The 19,006-nt window shown below is 44.5% G+C and overlaps 2 protein-coding genes, 1 long non-coding RNA gene and 1 pseudogene across 3 annotated transcripts; all 4 read left to right on the forward strand.

Moving 5' to 3' along the window:
* Nucleotides 1-1,265: 1,265 nt before the first annotated feature.
* Nucleotides 1,266-3,889, forward strand: LOC127535550 (zinc finger BED domain-containing protein 4-like). The gene is made up of 2 exons (XM_051953869.1): nucleotides 1,266-3,649; nucleotides 3,739-3,889. The coding sequence occupies exon 1, from the start codon at nucleotides 2,358-2,360 to the stop codon at nucleotides 3,444-3,446; it is 1,089 nt and encodes a 362-aa protein (XP_051809829.1). The 5' UTR covers nucleotides 1,266-2,357; the 3' UTR covers nucleotides 3,447-3,649; nucleotides 3,739-3,889.
* Nucleotides 3,890-4,132: 243 nt separating this feature from the next.
* Nucleotides 4,133-10,962, forward strand: LOC110963071 (uncharacterized). The gene is made up of 2 exons (XR_007944456.1): nucleotides 4,133-7,449; nucleotides 10,590-10,962. It is a non-coding gene; the product is annotated as an uncharacterized LOC110963071 (long non-coding RNA).
* A 491-nt stretch (nucleotides 10,963-11,453) lies between these two features.
* opn4.1 (opsin 4.1) lies at nucleotides 11,454-13,546 on the forward strand. Its single transcript, XM_051953853.1, has one exon. The coding sequence runs from the start codon at nucleotides 11,454-11,456 to the stop codon at nucleotides 12,849-12,851; it is 1,398 nt and encodes a 465-aa protein (XP_051809813.1). The 3' UTR covers nucleotides 12,852-13,546.
* Nucleotides 13,491-18,816, forward strand: LOC110963072 (protein disulfide-isomerase TMX3-like; annotated as a pseudogene).
* The last annotated feature ends 190 nt before the right edge of the window (nucleotides 18,817-19,006 follow it).

The raw sequence follows: 19,006 nt of genomic DNA on the forward strand, positions 1-19,006 counted from the left end.
GTGACTTATGGAATGATGAGAAGTGCAAGAGACTCAAATAGTACAAGAACTGTGCAGATTATATGATAAAAGCCAATGTGATAGAGTCCAGTTTTGTTTTAACATCAGCCATTGTTGCTGGTGTTATAAAGTCTTATAGCAGATGGAATGAATGACTTGCGATAGCGTTCCTTCTTGTAGGTTAAGTGTCTCAGTCTGCTGCTGAAAAAGCTCCTTTGAGACATCACAGTGTCATGCAGAGAGTGAGAGGGATTCTCCATGATGGATGTGAGCTTTGCCAACATCCTCCTCTCACCCACCTCCTCTATGGAGTCCAGGGAACAGTCCAGCACAGAACCGGTCCTCCTCACCAGTCTGTTCGGTCTCTTTCTGTCCCTCTCAGAGCTCCCTGCTCCCCAGCAGACCACTGCATAGAAAACAGCAGACGCTACCACAGAGTCATAGAATGTCCGGAGCAGAGTCCTGCTCACTCCAAAGGACCTCAGTCTCCTCAGCAGGTGGAGACGACTTTGGTCCTTCTTGTACAGGACCTCTGCGTTGTGTGACCAGTCCAGTTTGTTGTTGAGGTGAACACCCAGGTATTTGTATGAGTCCACTATCTCAATGTCCAAACCCTGGATGTTCACCGGTGCAGGCTGAGGTGTCCTCCTCCTGCGGAAGTCGATGGTCATCTCTTTCGTCTTACTGGCGTTGAGCTGCAGATGGTTTTGCTCACACCAGTCAACAAAGTCAGAGATGACTGTCCTGTACTCCAGCTCGTCCCCATCAGACACACACCCAACAATGGCTGTATCATCAGAGAATTTCTGGAGGTGACAGCTCCCAGGGTTGTAGTGGAAGTCCGATGTGTACAGGATGAAGAGAAAGGGAGAGAGCACTGTCCCCTGTGGGCCCCCATGCTGCTGACCACTACATCAGACACACAGTCCTGAAGCCTCACGTACTGTGGTCTGTTGGTGAGGTAGTCGATGGTCCAAGCAGCCAGGTGACAGTCTACTCTCGCTCTCTCCAGCTTCACCCAGAGCAGAGAAGGCTGGATTGTGTTGAATGCATTGGAGAAGTCAAAGAACATGACCCTCACAGTGCTGCCAGTGTCCTCCAGGTGAGTCAGCGATCTGTGCAGCAGGTAGATGACTGCGTCATCCACTCCAATGTTCGGTTGGTAAGCGAACTGCAGTGGGTCCAGATTAGGGCTCACCAGGGGGCGGAGGTTCCTGAGGATGATCCTCTCCATCGTCTTCATCAGATGAGAAGTGAGGGCCACAGGTCTGAAGTGGTTTGGCTCCCTGGGGTTCCTGGTCTTTGAGACAGGAACCAGGCAGGAAGTCTTCCACAACACAGGAACCCTCTCCAGACTCAGGCTCAGTTTGAAGATGCGGAGCAGCACCTGACAGAGCTGGTCTGCACAGTCTTTGAGGAGTCTGGAGCTCACTTCTCACCTGATCAGCTGTTATGGAGAGGCTGGGGGTGGAGGAGGATGAAAGGAGAGAGGGTGATGGTGGTGGTACATTAGACCCTCCAGAAAAATGCGGGCTAAAATCCTTGATTATGCGAATAAATATGCGGGGTTTTTATGCCATTTTATGCGGGGAAATTGCGGAAAGTTGCAAAGTATGGGAATAGTTGTGAAATATGCAAAAATATGTGCGATTCACCTGCCGTCTGGCCACGGAGGGATATTTCGCGAACTGATGACGTCAGGCCGGGCGTCACATAAAAACTCACAACTCCATTTATATCGGTTATAGTTTTCTCATTTTATGCGGAAATTGTGAAATCAAGCGGTACCTGCATATTTCTTTTTTTTTTGTGGAAATGTGAGATTCTTGCAGGAATTATGTGCTGTTTTGCGGGAATTATGCGGCCTTTTGGGAAAAATCAGCGGCATTTTGGTGATTAATGCGGGAATTCATGCGATCGCATAATCGCGTTTTTCTGGAGGGTCTAGTACATTTAGAGGGTAAATGTAGTGTTAGAGGGTAAATGTAGTACTAAAGGGTAAATGTAGTACTAGAGGGTAAATGTAGTACTACATAGTAGGATGTACTGCAGTAGGGATGTCCCGATCCGATCACATGATCGGAAATCGGGCTTGATCACGTGATTACAGACTCGATCGGGATCGGAAGTTACCTCCCGATTTGGACTCGGTTGGATATATACGTTTATTTTTTATTTAATTTCCTTTTTAAATGAGACATATATAGGTTTTCCGTGCTACAGAAAGACGTAATTACAGAGAGACAGCAATATGTGCGGCATGACATCACGTGCCTGCAAGAACACGATTGGTCAAGCGAAGCAAAACACGGAAGTGGAGCTACCACATGAGCTGAGAGCACGCACACGAGGAGAACATGTCAGCGGTGTGGAAGTATTTTCAGGTGGACGATAAAAACAATGCGATTGCAAATTGTTCAATTTGCAAACTTGGGATTTCAAGAGGGGGCAAAGACAGGGCATCTTTTAATACAACGAATCTTATACGTCATTTGAAAAACAAACACCCGACGGAATACGTAGAGTTTACGCAAACAAACCAGCCGAAAACTTCTCAGCCCACGCTACTCGACGTACTGAAAAAGAAAGAAAAAATGCCCCGCGATAGTCCTAAAGCCCAGAGCATCACAGCGATGGTAGCACAAATGATTGCTCTCAGTGACCTGCCTTTTTCCTTTGTCGAGGATCAAGGATTTTTGATGCTAATGGAGCACATTGAGCCGCGATTTGAGATGCCATCTCGACACTACTTCACCGAAAAGGCTTTGCCAGCGCTTCATAAGAAGATAACCGACAAACTTAAGGTTATGTTATCCAAAGCATCTTATATATCGTTTACCACTGACATCTGGAGCTCGTCAGTCGCTCCGATGTCTCTACTGAGCCTCACTGCACAGTGGATTGACTCAACTTTTGTTTTACACCATGCTACCCTCCATGCTCAGGATTTTCGCGGAACGCATACAGCAGAGCGCATTCAAGAAGCAATGGAGAAGATGCTCCAAAACTGGGGAATTGAAAAGGAAAGAGTCCACGTAATATTACGAGACAATGCGCCAAATATGAGAAAAGCTATGAAGGACATGGGGGTGCGTAGTGTGGGCTGTGTCGCGCATTCATGTCAGCTGTGTGTGCACGAGGGCCTGCTTTCACAGAGGAGTGTGACAGAGACCTTGGCCAACGCGAGGAAGATTGTGGGCCATTTCAAGCATTCACCCCTGGCTTATTCTCGTCTTGAAGACATCCAAATGGACCTCAACATGGATGTCAAACGCCTTCAGCAAGACGTACAGGTGAGATTTGCTCTTATAACTTTTTGTCTGAATTTTTATCATCCTACACTAGACAGTCACTGTTATTTAAAGCTACATTTTGTGGTGGCAGTAGTAGTTTGCACTAAAGTTACTATTACTCTTTTCACATGCACAGACCACATGGAACAGTAGCCTCTACATGCTGCAGAGCCTACTCGTGCAGAAAAGGGCTCTAAGTGTCTTTGCAGCAGAGCGACCTCTACCAGCATCACTGACAGCACACCAGTGGGAGCTGATGAAGAAAACAGCTGATGTACTGTCCCCTTTTGAACAGCTGACCAGAGATGTGAGCAGGGAAACTGCATCTGCATCTGATGTAATTCCTGTCATAACAGGTAATACATAATTTATTGAATTTTATTTTGCTAAACGTATTGATGATTTTGCAATAAACCACAATCCCACCCACATATTAATTCATTAGTCCTCAGGCGTGTTCTGTCTCGGGAGGATGATGATGACCAGGGAATTAAGACTATGAAGAGGACACTCTTGGAGGCAGTGGAGAAGCGCTTTGCTGAGGTTGAAACTGAGCCACTGTTCTACATTGCTCCTCTACTAGATCCCAGATACAAAGATGGGCAAGTAAAGTTTAATTGCACCTTGAATTGTGTATTGTATTTAAATAAAGTTAAGTCACAATTTGAGTCTTTTAATTTTCTGATTTTTAAGTTTTTTCTTGTTAATTCTTTTTTTTTTTATTTAAACAGTTTAATACAATTTTGCTTTGCAGTGATCTAACTAAATAACTATGTTGTGTCTTGTAAATTATTAAAATGTAATTTTGGTGTTTTTTTTTCCATCTGTCTTTAGCTTCTTCACAAAGTCAGCTCACTTGTCTGTTGCAAAGGAAGACCTCATCCAGGAGGTGGCAACGGCAGATGCAAAGAGAGCTGCCAGTTCAGAGCCAGAGGAAACAGAGGCTGCAGCAGAGCCAGTGAGCAAGACATCACGGCACGAAGAAGCATGTAGCAGCCAAGACAGCGCCTTTGAGGAGATCCTACAAGAAAGGCAGTCACAGGCTCGGTCTGTGAGTACCTCATCTGCAGAAGCTCAGGTACAGACCTACCTATCAGAGCAAACCATTCCCAAGAAAAGTGATCCACTTCAATACTGGAAAGAACATGTTAATCAATTTCCCGCCATGGCTGCAGTTGCAAGCCAGTATCTCTGTGCCCCCTGCAGCTCTGTGGACAGTGAGAGACTTTTTAGCGCTGTTGCAAACATCCTAGATGAAAACAGGAATAGGTTCAAACCTGACAAGGTGGAAATGTTGGTTTTCATCAAGAAAAACATACATGTCCTTCAGTGAAACTCTAGACAAATATGTGCCATTCATAAGAGCACATTACTACTACTGGCCTTACAGTATTATAAAGTAGCTCTTTGTTAACTTTGTTCCCTATTGTTTACATGCCTTTGAGTTGAGCTGACCTGCTGTTTATTTTATAGAAGTCTATTATTTATTTATTTTTGCTGTTGTACCTAAGCCAAAAGGGAAATTTATTATTTATTTTTACTTTTGTACCTAAGCTAAAAGGGAAATTTATTTATTTTCTGATTGTTATTTTTAGTCACAGAAATGTACTGTTCTAAGTGTTGTTTTGAATTGACGTTAAGAAAATAAAAAAGGAAAACTTTTCGTAAGTTTTTTGTTATTTTTTTTAATAGATAATATACATATTTTACTATATTAGAAAAGAATCGGATCGGGACTCGGAATCGGCAGATACTCAAAATGATAGGACTCGGACTCGGACTCGGTGGCAAATAAACCTGATCGGGACATCCCTATACTGCAGTAAACCTGTATTCTCTCCATCATGTCAGTAAATGGGCCTGTACAGTGGGGTAGTGGTTAGCACTGTCGCCTTGCAGCAAGAAGATCCCCGGTTCAAATCCCGGCCTGGTCCTGGGATCTTTCTGCATGGAGTTTGCATGTTCTCCCTGTACATGCGTGGGTTTTCTCCGGGTACTCCGGCTTCCTCCCACAGTCCAAAAACATGCTGAGGTTAATTGGTTACTCTAAATTGTCTGTAGGTGTGAATGTGAGTGTGATTGTGTGTCTGTATATGTAGCCCTGTGACAGACTGGTGACCTGTCCAGGGTGTCCCCTGCCTTCACCCGAGTCAGCTGGGATAGACTCCAGCACCCCCCATGACCCTAGTGAGGATAAAGTGGTGTATAGAGGATGGATGGATGGATGGATGTCAGTAAATGTCAATCGGCTGTAGTTCCTGGTCTCCTGTAGAAACCAGAGGAGACTCCATGTTAAAGCAGAGAGCATTGTGGGAGTTTAGCAGCAGCGGGCACCATGACAAAGACTCCTGAGGAGGAACTGTCATGTTGTTTACATGTTTGACGTCGGTCTAGATGTCACTGAATTGAGATTTAACAATAACAGATACTGAATATTAGTGATGAAATGTTTATTTTTGCTTTAATCTGGTTTTAGTTGTTTAATATTTAGAATCTGCTGATGCCTTTCTCCATGATTAAACACGTTTAAAGAATTGTAGATCAGCTGCAGTACCTCCATGTCCCACCAGGTGGAGCCTCTTCCTGTTTTGCTGTAATAACCATGGTGGGAGGCCACCTCAGAGAGCATTATGGGAGTTTATCTGGCAGAGGGGAACCATGATGATCCCTTCTAGAAGCCTTGATGACCTCCTGCCTTCATTCCAGCAGCTCATGGATCAGTCTGCAGCAGAGCTTCTATTAATATTCATCAGTTATTGATTCATGCTGCTGGACTTATTCAGTAACTTACTGAAACCTATGACATCTATGTGACAGTGAATATAAATGAAGGACTGATCCTGAATATGAAATGATCAGGACGTGTCTACCTGGAGGTGGATGTTGCACACTTAACTGAGGACATAAGTCGATGGCTGAATCCCAAACCCCCCCTCCACACTCCCCCTCCACTACCGAGTGTCACTCCAAAAGAAGTCACACTCGCAGCTGTGGAGGGCACCTATTATTGAAGGGGGAGGGTATAAATACGATCGTCAGGAATGGGACGCCCTGTCGCCTCACCGGAAAACGGAAGACGTCATCGCCATGGTAACACAAAGACGCCTACTGTCATGGCTGTAGCGCTGTGGCACAGGTTGCAACTAACAAGGATCGCTGCTGCTTCCAGAAGACGAAAGCATCCCACTTTTTTTCACTCACATGTTTTCCAATCCTATTATCTGGCATTTCAAATCCAACAAATGAATGAATGAATTCTGTCAGTTGTGTTCAAATTTTAAGGTGTCAGGGGGTGCACAATTAAATCAAACGTCAGCAGAAAAGAAGATTTATTTCTTTTGTTTTATATTTTTACACCACTCTTTGTGATGTTCTGTCAGTGTGAAAAAGGCGTGGGAGAAATAATGGACGCATGTGGAACTTATATCAATATGTTGTTTCCTCCTCCATTTCGACGTTGCACTTCCTGAAAAAGTTGTCCAGAGTGAGCATCGATGCAGACTCGCTATTTAAGGGCTGAACAGTCCACTCCCCCTCCGCACTATGCGGTTTGGGACGGCCCTTAATATGGAGGACCCTCCACGGGAACGCGCAAACGGAGGGGTAGTGTGTAGGGGGCGGTTTGGGATTCAGCCAGTGTGTCTTTTGATGGGTTTATTTTCTGTAAACAACAACACAAAACATAAATACTGTGCTGCGGTTCTGGGCCGTCTGTCTGCTGTTTCATGGTGCAGCAGAACCTGCTTATTCTACACCGCAGCGGCCTGAGGTTCCCTTGAGAGCAACTCCCTCTTGTGGCGGGCTGTATGAATTACATCTAAAGCAAATCTAACTGTGTGGCTCAGAAATAATGTACATCAGGAGAAAAGACAAGAAAATAAAAAAAGGAAACTGAAGATGAATAGCATAATATTACTACAAATTAATACATTTTGAAAGGGTGGCCTATTTTACATTAGTATTTTCATATCCCCACATGGAGAAGAAGACCAATCAAACATCTGGTGGTGTTAACCAGCTGTTTGCTTTCCATTTCCTGTCCAGAGGTGATGACATCCAACGGTTTCTGTCTGCCCAACAGCGAGACCATCCTGTTTGACTTCACCTCGCCCACACAGGAAGTCCCAACCCGATCAGACGACTCCACAGGCCGAAGGTGAGCTGTCAATTAATTCCAAGTTTATGTCAGCACTGAATGTGTCTCCATGTGTCAGGTTCAGGTACGCTCGGATACGTTCAGGTACATCCAGGTACGCTCTGACCCTCACACTTTTATTGTGCTGTTTACTGTGTTTTCTTGCTACTATCTTGTTTATCCAACAGTAAATGTTTACGTGTTTAGTTTGCTCTTGTTAACGGTCTTGTTCAGTATTTTATTTGCTTTGTTTTGTTTTTGTTTGTTTCCTGCAGAGTTAGATGGTTGTTTACAGTTTATTTTGTTGTTGATTGTGGTTTGTTTTCCATTTTTCTTACTCAGTGGTAAATATTTGTTTTCTCTTGTTTATTTTTGGTGTTGTTTACCACCAGTAAACATTTGTTTGTTTGTTTGTTTATTGTTTATTTAATAGGGACCAGTGTATACAATAAACATGTATAACACTATGACATTTATAGCCAGAGCTAATTTGCAAAGTCCGTCCCTAGAAGGGCTTTTACAGAAGAGAGAGAGAAAATAAAGAACAAACAAAACAACAACAACAACATTAATACAAAGACAAATACATTCTGGTCAATCTAAAAATGGTTGCAGACCTGATCCCCTTTTAAAACCCGCTTCAGTTAATTTTTAAAAGCCCCTAGATCTAGGTCTTGTTTCAGTTCGCGTGACAGAGAGTTCCACAGTTTAGCAACCTGAACAGAAAAAGCAGATCTTCCAAACACAGTGTCTCTCCTCGGCTCTTTCACATTCCCATTAAAGGCTCCGCGTGTTCTTGAGCCTGTTGCTCTAAGTGGAACAATGAACTGTCCAAGAACCTCAGGGGCTTGATTGTACAGACATTTATACATTAATTTTAAATTACAAAAATTTATAAAATTTTCAAAATTAAGAAAGTGCAACCTCTGCAAAACTTCACAATGGTGGGTTCTAACAGATTTTCTAGCCAGTATTGTCAAGGCTCTGTTATAGATCATTCTTACTGGACTAATTGTTGTGATCGTTGCCTGTGACCAGGAGGTTATACAATAACTGAGATGAGAAAAAATCATAGCATGCATAAACACATTTGCTGCTTGAAATGATAAACAGTCCCTTATGTGTCGAAAGGTGTACAGATTTGCCTTGGCTGTTCTTATTATCTTTTTAATATGACTTTCAAATGTTAAATGGGAGTCTAAAATCAGACCCAGATATTTTACTTCCTTTACTTGTTCAATGACTTGACCATTAATTGTCAGGTGCAGTTCCTCATATGGACGACATCTTGAGGAAAAGCAAACTGACACTGTTTTATTGACATTTAAGGTGAGCCCTGAATTTTGAAACCAAACTGACACAGCATCTAAATGACTCTGCAGCTGGGCAGTTATGGCTTCAACATTTTTACTGCTCACATAAACAACTGCATCGTCTGCATACATCTGGAAACCAGCACCAGGACAGATATTTGGTAAATCATTTATATACAGTGAGAAGAGAAGTGGACCAAGTATAGATCCCTGTGGGACTCCTGTATTTAGAGCTAAATAAGATGATTTTTCATTATTTATTATCACACATTGTTGTCTTTGCTGCAAATATGATTTAAACCATTGCAATGTTATTTCATCAAAGTTTAACCTAGATAATTTCTGTAGAAGTACATTGTGATTTAACAGATCGAAGGCCTTTTTTAAATCCAAAAAGACTGCTCCGACTGCTTCTCTTTTGTCAATTGCTAATTTAAGTTGTTCAATAAAATAGCAATTGTCAGTTTCGGTTGAATGTCGAGGCCGGAATCCAAACTGCAGAGGATGCAGTGTGTTGTTACACTGTAAAAAGAACATTAATTGGTTTGCTACGATCTTCTCCAACACTTTAGAGAAGATCGGCAAAATGCTAATTGGTCTATAGTTAGAAACTTCATTTGCTTTTCCAGATTTAAATATGGGTATAACCCTTGATCGTTTCCAGTCATTTGGAAATTCTCCTTTTTTAAAGGAAAGATTAACCAAATGAGTTAGGGGTTTTACCAATATTTCTTTATTCCTCTTAAGAAGTGAAGCATTAATATTAAAAAGATCTTTAGCATGGCTATTATTAATTGTTTCTATCACTCTTAGCACCTCTGATTCAGTTACTTCTTCAAGTAAAAACCTATTACTATTTTCATTTTTTAATTGCTGATAGTCTACCCTCAAGTCATGGGAGTTAGCCAATTCCTCAACGGATGAAACAAAATAATTATTAAATTTCTGTGCTATCTGTGTACTATTATTTACAAGCTCAGCTCCAATTTTAAGTTCATACATATTCACTTGCTTTCCTTTTGGTTTGACGATATTATTTATTGTTCTCCACATCATGGATGGATTTCCTCGAGCCTGCGTGATTGTGAAGACATAAAAATTACTTTTGGCGACTCTCATGTCTTTAAGCACACGATTTCTGAGACTTTTGTATATAATCCTGTCAGTATAGAGTTTACTTTTGATTGCCTTTTTTAAGGCTTGGTCTCTTTGTTTCATTAATTTTTTAATAGATTCACTAATCCAGGGTAGAATTTTCTGTTTACCATTTTTACGCTTCTTTAGAAACCTACCTACAACACTTTCTGTTTTATCCATAATTTGCCTGCAGCTACTATCCACATCGTCCCACACTAGGCTTTCCCAATTTATTTTTTGTAACTCATTATCTAATTTTGGGATATCCTTTTTGGGAATAATTATTGCGCTAACTTTAGATTTCTCAAATTTAGCAAAGCGTTTCTTGGATAATTTTCTTACTATAAGAGTCATGTTATGATCAGACAATCCTGTTAGGAAATTGTATGATTTTTTAATGTGCTCCTCTTTATTTGTGAAAATTAAATCAATTTGTGTTTTACTTGTCTTAGCGATTCTTGTTGCTCCTTTCACTACTTGTGTAAAATCGTATTTAGTCATCACATTTTTTAATTTTTTCTTTTTCTTGTCGAATCAATCCATGTTGAAATCACCCATTATAATTATTTCAGATTTAAGGGGCATTGCTTTCACTAATTTTTCTAAATCTTCACAGTTGTTTATTGTGTCTCAGACCGAGTGTCAGGACTGAGATCTGTCTGCAGCTCTGCCATCCGTCCGTCTCTCCTCACCTTCTCTGTGGTTTCACAGGGAGGATGGGCCAACTGATGAAGAGGCGGAGCTTCAGATGCAATGCGGCCCCGCCCCCCTGACGCATCACCTGCTGCTCACCTGGATGCAGGAGACGGACATCCTGGACTGACACCGTCGAGGACGGTCGTCATGGTGACACTCGATCATCGATTGATCAGTGGATGACTGATGGACTCCTGGTGCATTGTGGGAGATTAAACTGGTCTCTGTGTGGACAAGTCCGTTTCTGCTGCTCCACATCTGTCTAACATCTGTCTATTATCTGTCCAACTCTGAACACAGTCCATCATTGGTTCATTATTATAATCAGTGGATCTTTGTGTTGAACTGATAAAACATAGAAAATAAAACTCCATATTAAGCACTGTTACAGATTGAATGTGTTTTCTCTGATTTTACATTTGAACTCGTTGCTCCAGTTCCAGTGACAGCTGAGAACATCTGGACTGTCTTCACCTCCTGATGGCCTGAAGTCTGATGAACATGAACCTGGAAATAAAGGTCTGTTTGTCTGTGTTTGGCCTGATGATGTTATTTTAGTGTACTTAGGACTCAGAGAGGAAACACATCTGACCCCATTTCCTCTGAAGTTCTGAGCTAAAAGCTCATTAACCTGCAGCAACCAGGTCACATCTGGAGCAGATGTTGATGAACTCTGAGTGCAGAGAGTTAATGGATCATCGCTCAATAGTCCTCCGTCATCCATTGATCAGCCCCACATAAAGAGCTGCAGCAGGACGGAGGGACCACAGAGCGAGACCCGACCGAGACCCAACCGAGAACTGACCAAGAACCGGCCGAGAACCGGCCGAGAACCACCTGAGAACCACCTGAGAACCACCTGAGAACCAGCCTCCAGCGATGAGCCTTGTCCATGCCAGCAGGACTCCGTCTCTCTGCTCTCTGGGAGGAAACTGCAGCGCTGATGGTCTCCACATCAGGACGTCTCAGCCGGTCCACCTGCTTATCCACCCCCCCACACACAGCTCCTACCTGCAGCCTCATCTGTTCCCCACCGTGGACGTCCCTGACCACGCCCACTACATCATCGGCTCTGTTATCCTGTTGGTCGGGGTGACGGGCATGCTGGGGAACGCTCTGGTCATCTATGTGTTCTGCTGCAGCCGGACACTGCGGTCGCCTAGCAACCTGCTGGTGGTCAACCTGGCAGTTGCCGACTTCCTGATGTCTCTGACTCAGTCTCCGGTGTTCTTCGTGGCCAGCCTGCACCGCCGCTGGGTGTTTGGAGAGCTGGCCTGTGAGCTCTACGCCTTCTGCGGCGCTCTGTTCGGCATCGCGTCCATGATGACGCTGACGGCCATCGCGGCGGACCGCTGCCTCGCCATCACACGGCCACTGGCGCTGCTGGGCGGGGCAAGTCGGCGGCGGGTGCTGGTGGTGGTGGCGGGGGTGTGGCTGTACTCACTGGGCTGGAGTCTGCCGCCATTCTTCGGGTGGAGCGCCTACGTCCCTGAAGGCTTGCAGACGTCCTGCAGCTGGGACTACATGAGCTTTACGGCCGCTGTGCGCGCCTACACAGTCTTGCTGTTTACCTTCGTCTTCTTCCTGCCACTCGCCGTCATCGCCGGCTGTTACCTGGCCATCTTCCGGGCGGTGCAGCGAGCGAGCCGAGAGGTGGAGCGGCTGAGCGGTGGAGAGACCAACAGGGCATATCAGCGTCTGCGAGGCGAGTGGCGGCTGGCCAAAGTGGCTCTAGGAGTCATTCTCCTGTTCGTGGTGTCCTGGTCGCCGTATTCTGCTGTGGCTCTGACCGCCACCGCCGGCTACGCCCACCTGCTGACTCCATACATGAACTCTGTTCCTGCCGTCATCGCCAAGGCCTCCGCCATCCACAACCCTATCATCTACGCCATCACGCACCCCAAGTATCGCGCTGCCATCGGCCGCCACGTGCCGCTGCTGCGCGTCGTGTTGCAGCTGCAGGAGAAGGACCTGCGCTCGTCCCTCAGCTCCAGCGCTGCGTCGTCTCGCCGTACGACACTCAGCGGCTCACCGGGGGTCCGCCTCGCCTCTGTCCGGACCGACGGCCGCTGGGGGAGGAGCCGACTGTCCTCGGCATCCGACAGCGAGTCCTGCTGGACAGAGAGCGAAGCTGACGGGTCCAGTGCCGGATCAGCCACCTTCAGCCGGCAGCCGTCCGCTGACGTCAGTTCTGAGCCAACAAGCTCCGCCCCTTCCTCCCAGCAGCCTGATGGAGGCGCCATGACGGAGACTAAAGCTCTGCTGCTCCCTCTCTGACAACTGCTGCTCACCTGGCCCCGCCCCCATCACATGACCCGCTCTCATGCACGTGGCCCCGCCCCCTACCGCTGCAGCACTAAAGAAGAAGAAAGAAGCATTTGATTGGATGGAGAGAAAACAGCTGGTGATGACATCAGTGCTGATCCTGAACACGAAGCTGGAGCTCAGACCCTCTTTAGAGTTACTGATTGATTATTGGCACGAATCAGCATCAACAGCAGCTGATTTATGAAACAGAGATGAAGACTGATCGATGTATTGATTAATTGATTTCTTTCTTTTTGTTAATGAAGTTCAGAACAAACTTTGTTTTTCTCCTTCTGATGTTTGAAGTAAAGTTTTTTCAGTTAGGATTAAATACTGATGGACTTATTAGCAGGTATTTATAATTTATTGATAATCTATTGATGAGTTTGTGATTATTGATGAGTTTCTGATTTATTGATAATTTGTGATTACTGACCAGCCTGCAGCTCATGTGAATGTTGATTAATGATCCTCTCATCTCGTTTCCCGGTGAACGAGTCCTGAGAGTCGGACTGATCGAAACCTGATCGAACGTATTGATCGGTGTCTGTGTGTGGGCTGAGCTCTGCTGCCCCCTGCTGCTCACATTTATCCCCCTGCAGCTTTAATCTCAGCCATACGTTGTTCATGTGAAGCAGCTGTGAATAAAGTTTGAGTGGATTGAACGAGGTCCGTTAATCTGTCAGATTAGCTCGGTGGCTAATCCAGTCAACATGTCGGACAAAAGGAGCTCCACGCTGCTCACAGGTACGTCCACCTTCTGCTGGAATAAAGTTCAGCTTTAACTCAGACAGAAACGTTCTGTCCCTTTCTTCTGCTCTCAGCTCACTGAAGGTTCTTGCAGATTCAAGTTCTGTTTCCTGTGGATTTGCTGACTTCAGATCTGCTGGATTAAGCTTCAGTCTGCTGCCTCCTGCTGCTTATTGAACCTCATCTAACTGATGAGGAGATCTGAGGTCAGCCAGCTCCACAGAAAACTCTCCTCTGTAACAGCTTCTCCCAGAGCTTTCAGCAGCAGCACATGGTCTTCTTCAGCTGCCTGAACCTCCACAGCAGCAGAGTAAGCAGCCACTGTGTCAGGAGGTCCATAGTTTATTATCAGAGAGCAGAAACATCAGCAAAGACCAGGAGGAACCTGAAGAAGAACCAGGAAACAGCAGCCTCACTGTCCGTCTGTCTGTTTGTTTGTTTACTCCAGTGCTGCTGTTTGTGTCGGTGTCGGCCTTCGTGGAGGAGCTCGATGACTCGTGAGTAAAAGTGATTCAGTCCAAAGTTCAGATCAGACAGAAGATCAAAAACAGTAATCAATGTGATCGATCGGTTTCAGCTTCATGGAGAGAAAAGGAGCCGAAGACATCTGGCTCATCAAGGTACTGTGTACTGTTTACTGTGTGTACTGTGTATTGTGTGTTACTGTGTGTACTGTGTACTGTGTACTGCGTTCACCCCTCTGTTCCGTGTCTCGCTGCAGTTCTATGCCCCCTGGTGTACGTTCTGTAAACAGCTGGATCCCGTGTGGCACCAGATCGGATCAGAACTCAGGAGTCTCGGGTCTCCGGTCCAAGTCGGCAAATCAGATGCCACTGCCAGCCCCGGTCAGTGCCTGCCAGGCAATCAGAGCAGACCTGACATCAGACCTCTGAGGGTTGCTGCTCATGTTGTTTCTCTTCACAGGTTTGGCCAAAGAGTTCCGGGTCAGAGGTTACCCGGCCATATTCATGTATGTGCCACAGTGACATCACAGGAAGTATCTGACTTCACTTTTAGAAATGTTGTGTTACAGTTTATTCTGTAGGTGTTACGGTTTTTCTGTAGGTGTTACGGTTTATTCTGTAGGTGTTACAGTTTTTTCTACAGGTGTTACAGTTTTTCTACAGGTATAGTTTTTTCTACAGGTGTTACAGTTCATTCTATAGGTGTTACAATTTATTCTGTAAGTGTTAGTTTATTGTACAGGTGTTACAGTTTATTCTACAGGTGTTACAGTTTATTCTGTAGGTGTTAGAGTTTATTCTATAGGTGTTCCAGTTTATTCTGTAGGTGTTACATTTTATTTTGTAGGTGTTACAGTTTATTCTACAGGTGTTACAGTTTATTCTGTGGGTGTTTCAGTTTTCTGTAGGTGTTACAGTTTATTGTACAGGTGTTACAGTTTATTCTATAGGTGTTACAGTTTACTCTGTAGGTGTTACAGTTTTTCCTGTAGGTGTTACAGTTTATTCTATAGGTGTTACAGTTTATTCTACAGGTGTTACAGTTTATCTACAGGTGTTACAGTTTATTCTACAGGAGTTACAGTTTATTCTGTAGGTCTTACAGCTTATTCTATAGGTGTTACAGTTTATTCTACAGGAGTTACAGTTTTTTCTGTAGGTGTTACAGTTTATTCTATAGGTGTTATAATTTATTCTGTAGGTGTTACAGTTTATTCTACAGGTGTTACAGTTTATTGTAAAGGTGTTACAATTTATTCTGTAGGTGTTACAGTTTATTCTGTAGGTGTTACAATTTATTCTACAGGTGTTAGTTTATTCTATAGGTGTTACAGTTTATTCTGTAGGTGTTACAGTTTATTCTATAGGTGCTACAGTTTACTATGTAGGTGTTACAGTTTTTCCTGTAGGTGTTACAGTTTATTCTATAGGTGTTACAATTTATTCTATCAGTGTTACAGTTTGTTCTGTAGGTGTTACAGTTTATTCTATAGGTGTTACAATTTATTCTGTAGGTGTTACAGTTTATTCTGTAGGTGTTACAGTTTATTCTATAGGTGTTACAGTTTATTCTGTGGGTCTTACAGTTTTTCCTGTAGGTGTTACAGTTTACTCTGTAGGTGTTACAGTTTATTCTATAGGTGTTACAATTTATTCTTTAGGTGTTACAGTTTATTCTATAGGTGTTACAATTTATTCTGTAGGTGTTACAGTTTATTCTATAGGTATTACAGTTTATTCTATAGGTGTTACAGTTTATTCTGTAGGGGTTACAGTTTATTCTATAGGTGTTACAGTTTATTCTGTAGGGGTTACAGTTTATTCTACAGGTGTTACAGAATATACAGATGTTCTAACAGCTGTTTTTGGTCACCAGGTTAAAGAAAGAAGTCAATATAATTACCTAGGACCAAGAACAAAAGATGAATCATGGACTTTGCTAATCGAGTCGCAGGGTGAGTCCAGACAGCTGACATTCAATTCTGCAATACCACTGAACAGAACATCACAGATGTCACAGTGATGTTACAGTGATGTCACAGTCAGTGTTTGTCGTGTCATTCAGGCCGCTGGTTCGATCTCTGACCAGTCTGCAGCTCTTCCAACACGCCATGAGCCGCCATGATGTCATGTTCGTTTACGTCGGCGCCACGTCACAGCTGAAGGTACACGCACACACACACGCACACGCACGCACACACACACACACACATGTTTGTTTTTCTATACCTATACCTATACTTACCATTGACTCCCATTCATATCTAACTCCTAACCCTTACCCTAACCCTAACCTTAACCATCACCAAATCAATGCCTAACCCTAAACAAACGTTTCTACACTTTTACATTTTTTATTAACAACAATATGGCCAAGAAAACGGTGTTGCCACCCGTGGGGACCTCATTTTAGGTCCCCACCGTAAGACAAGTCCCACCTTATAGCAAATAGTCAGGTCAAAGTCCCCACCGGAATAGCAGAAACAAGTACACACACACACACACACACACACACACACACACACACACATACACACTGACCTGTGGTGTGTTTTCAGACAAACTACACATCAGCAGCAGAAAACTCTGATCATTGGAACCTACTTCTTCTCTGCCACCAGAGACGTTCTACCCAAGTCTGAGAACATCAGCGTGTTTCAGATTGTAGTTTGTGTTTCAAGCTGTAGTTTGTGTGTTTCAGGTTGTAGTTTCTGTGTTTCAAGCTGTAGTCTGTGTTCAGGCGGTGTGTCTGGCGTCTCTGCCGGCTGTGGTGGTTTTAAAGACGGGACCTACTTCACGTACAGCGGTGAGACTATTGACTGTTTTAATTCGGAGCTTGTTTCCATGGAAACAGACTGTGGACAGCAGGGGGCGATAACCCACTGGAGTTTGTCATTGAAATTGAACATGTGCTGATGTAGTGGAGGTGTTACCTGTAGCCGATGACATCACCTCATCATCCTCTCTGATTGGTTGGGTTCTGTGGTTTCAGAGGAACGTCACGTGACCTGATGGCATGGATCAACAGAGAACGGTTCCCAACCTACAGTCAGATCGACAGCTACACTCTGTACGCCATGGGAGACTCAGGTAATGCTATGATATCATCCCCACAGGTAGCCCTGAGTGGGACACACCTGTTTCTGCAGATTTGTGTCCAACTGGAACCAGACAGAACCAGAAACAGAACCAGATCCAGAACAGACAGAACCACAACCAGAACCAGGAGCAGAGCCAGAACCAGGACTCTCACCACCTGATGAGACTAAATGTTCAGTCTAATGGAGGAAAACTGGTCTGACCTAAATGAGTCTCTGATGACTCTGAGGCTGCTGATTGGATCAGGTGACGTGACTCCGCCTCTCTCCTGCAGGTAAACTGGTGTTGCTGGCACTGGTGGAGCAGAAACACCTGTGGACCAAAGCCTGAGGTAACCCTCACCTGTCAGTCATCATCCATTCATCAGCTCATTGGGTTCATTCGTTCATCATGCTGGCTGTTACCAATCTACTTGTCCACCTGTCCTTCTGTCTACCTGTCCTTCTGTCCACCTGTCTACCTGTCCTTCTGTCTACCTGCCCAGTGTAAGAGTCTGGTGGAGGAAGTGGCTGCAGAGCACAGAGACCACCTACCGCAGGTCAGATATTTACCACAATATCTGCTGAGAGCAAGATCCAAGAATACAATCTGAAGATAACTGTCTGTCTACCTGTCCACCTGTCCTGTCTACCCTGTCCTGTCTACCTGTCTACCGTCCTTCTGTCTACCTGTCCACCTGCCCTGTTTACAGCAGCTTCTACTTCGGCTTTATGGAGGACAGCAGCTACATTAACGGTCTGGTGATGGGGTGAGTTTGTCTGTTTAGTTTCTCACCAGCGTCTCTGATTGGATGTCACTGATTGATGTCTCTGATTGGACCTCTCTGATTGACACCTGTGAGTCACTACGTTCCTCTCATCATCAGTGACATCATTCTGCCATCCTTCATCATAGTCAACTTGTCCAATGATGGCTACTTCCTGCCGCCGGGCGGCGTGGAGACGAAGCAACAACTGCTGGACTTCATGGACGGAGTCTGGACGGGAGCGTGGAGGTGAGACAGACTCCAAACTGGAGACCAGACACCTGTCTGTCAGTCTGTCTGTCTGTGTCTCTGATCGTCCGTCTGCTTGTGTCTCAGATTCAGGGAGGAAACGGCGTCACTCAGCGGATCAGACGCTTCGTCTATGACACCAAAGTTACGCTGACAGTGAGTGATGTCATCAGTCCACTATCTGTCTGTCTGTCTGTCTGTCTTAACTGTCTGACTGTCTGTCTAACCATCTGTCTGTCTTCTGTCCGTCCAGTCGATCTTTACCAAGGCTCCTCTGTTGGCTGCTTCCTGTTCGGCCTCCCTCTGTCCATTGGAGTCGGTCTGTGCCATCTCTGCTGTAAGGCCCGGAACTTGTGCGGATGATGATGATGATGACGATGATGACGTGGCGCTGATCGCAACGTCGTCACAGCGACGCAAAAAGTCAGGCAACAAGAAGTCGGACTGAAGACAGATCGGACTTTGTTCCAGAACCAGAGATTTTAAACATGTTTATTGTTTTTTAGTTGGGTTTGAATCGATTGAATTTACAAGAATTCATCAAAGAATCATTAAATCTGGTTGTGAATCAGCAGCTCACTGTCAGGTAACTCTGCTGCAGCCTGTAGCATCACAAATAAAGACGTGCAGAAACTCTGCGTCCCTGCTGTTCTATCCGTCTTGTAGAACCGTCTTGATGTTTCTCATTATTATTATTAATTCTATAGGAGGGAAAAACGTTCTGGATCATTGGTATTACTTTAAAACAATCACAGTATCGAAGGTGGGTTAAGCACACAGCAAAGGTGTCAAAAACCGCAAAGGTGAATTCTGGTGGT

This window comes from Acanthochromis polyacanthus, chromosome 9 (assembly GCF_021347895.1).
Source record: "Acanthochromis polyacanthus isolate Apoly-LR-REF ecotype Palm Island chromosome 9, KAUST_Apoly_ChrSc, whole genome shotgun sequence".
Classification (NCBI taxonomy): Eukaryota; Metazoa; Chordata; class Actinopteri; family Pomacentridae; genus Acanthochromis; species Acanthochromis polyacanthus.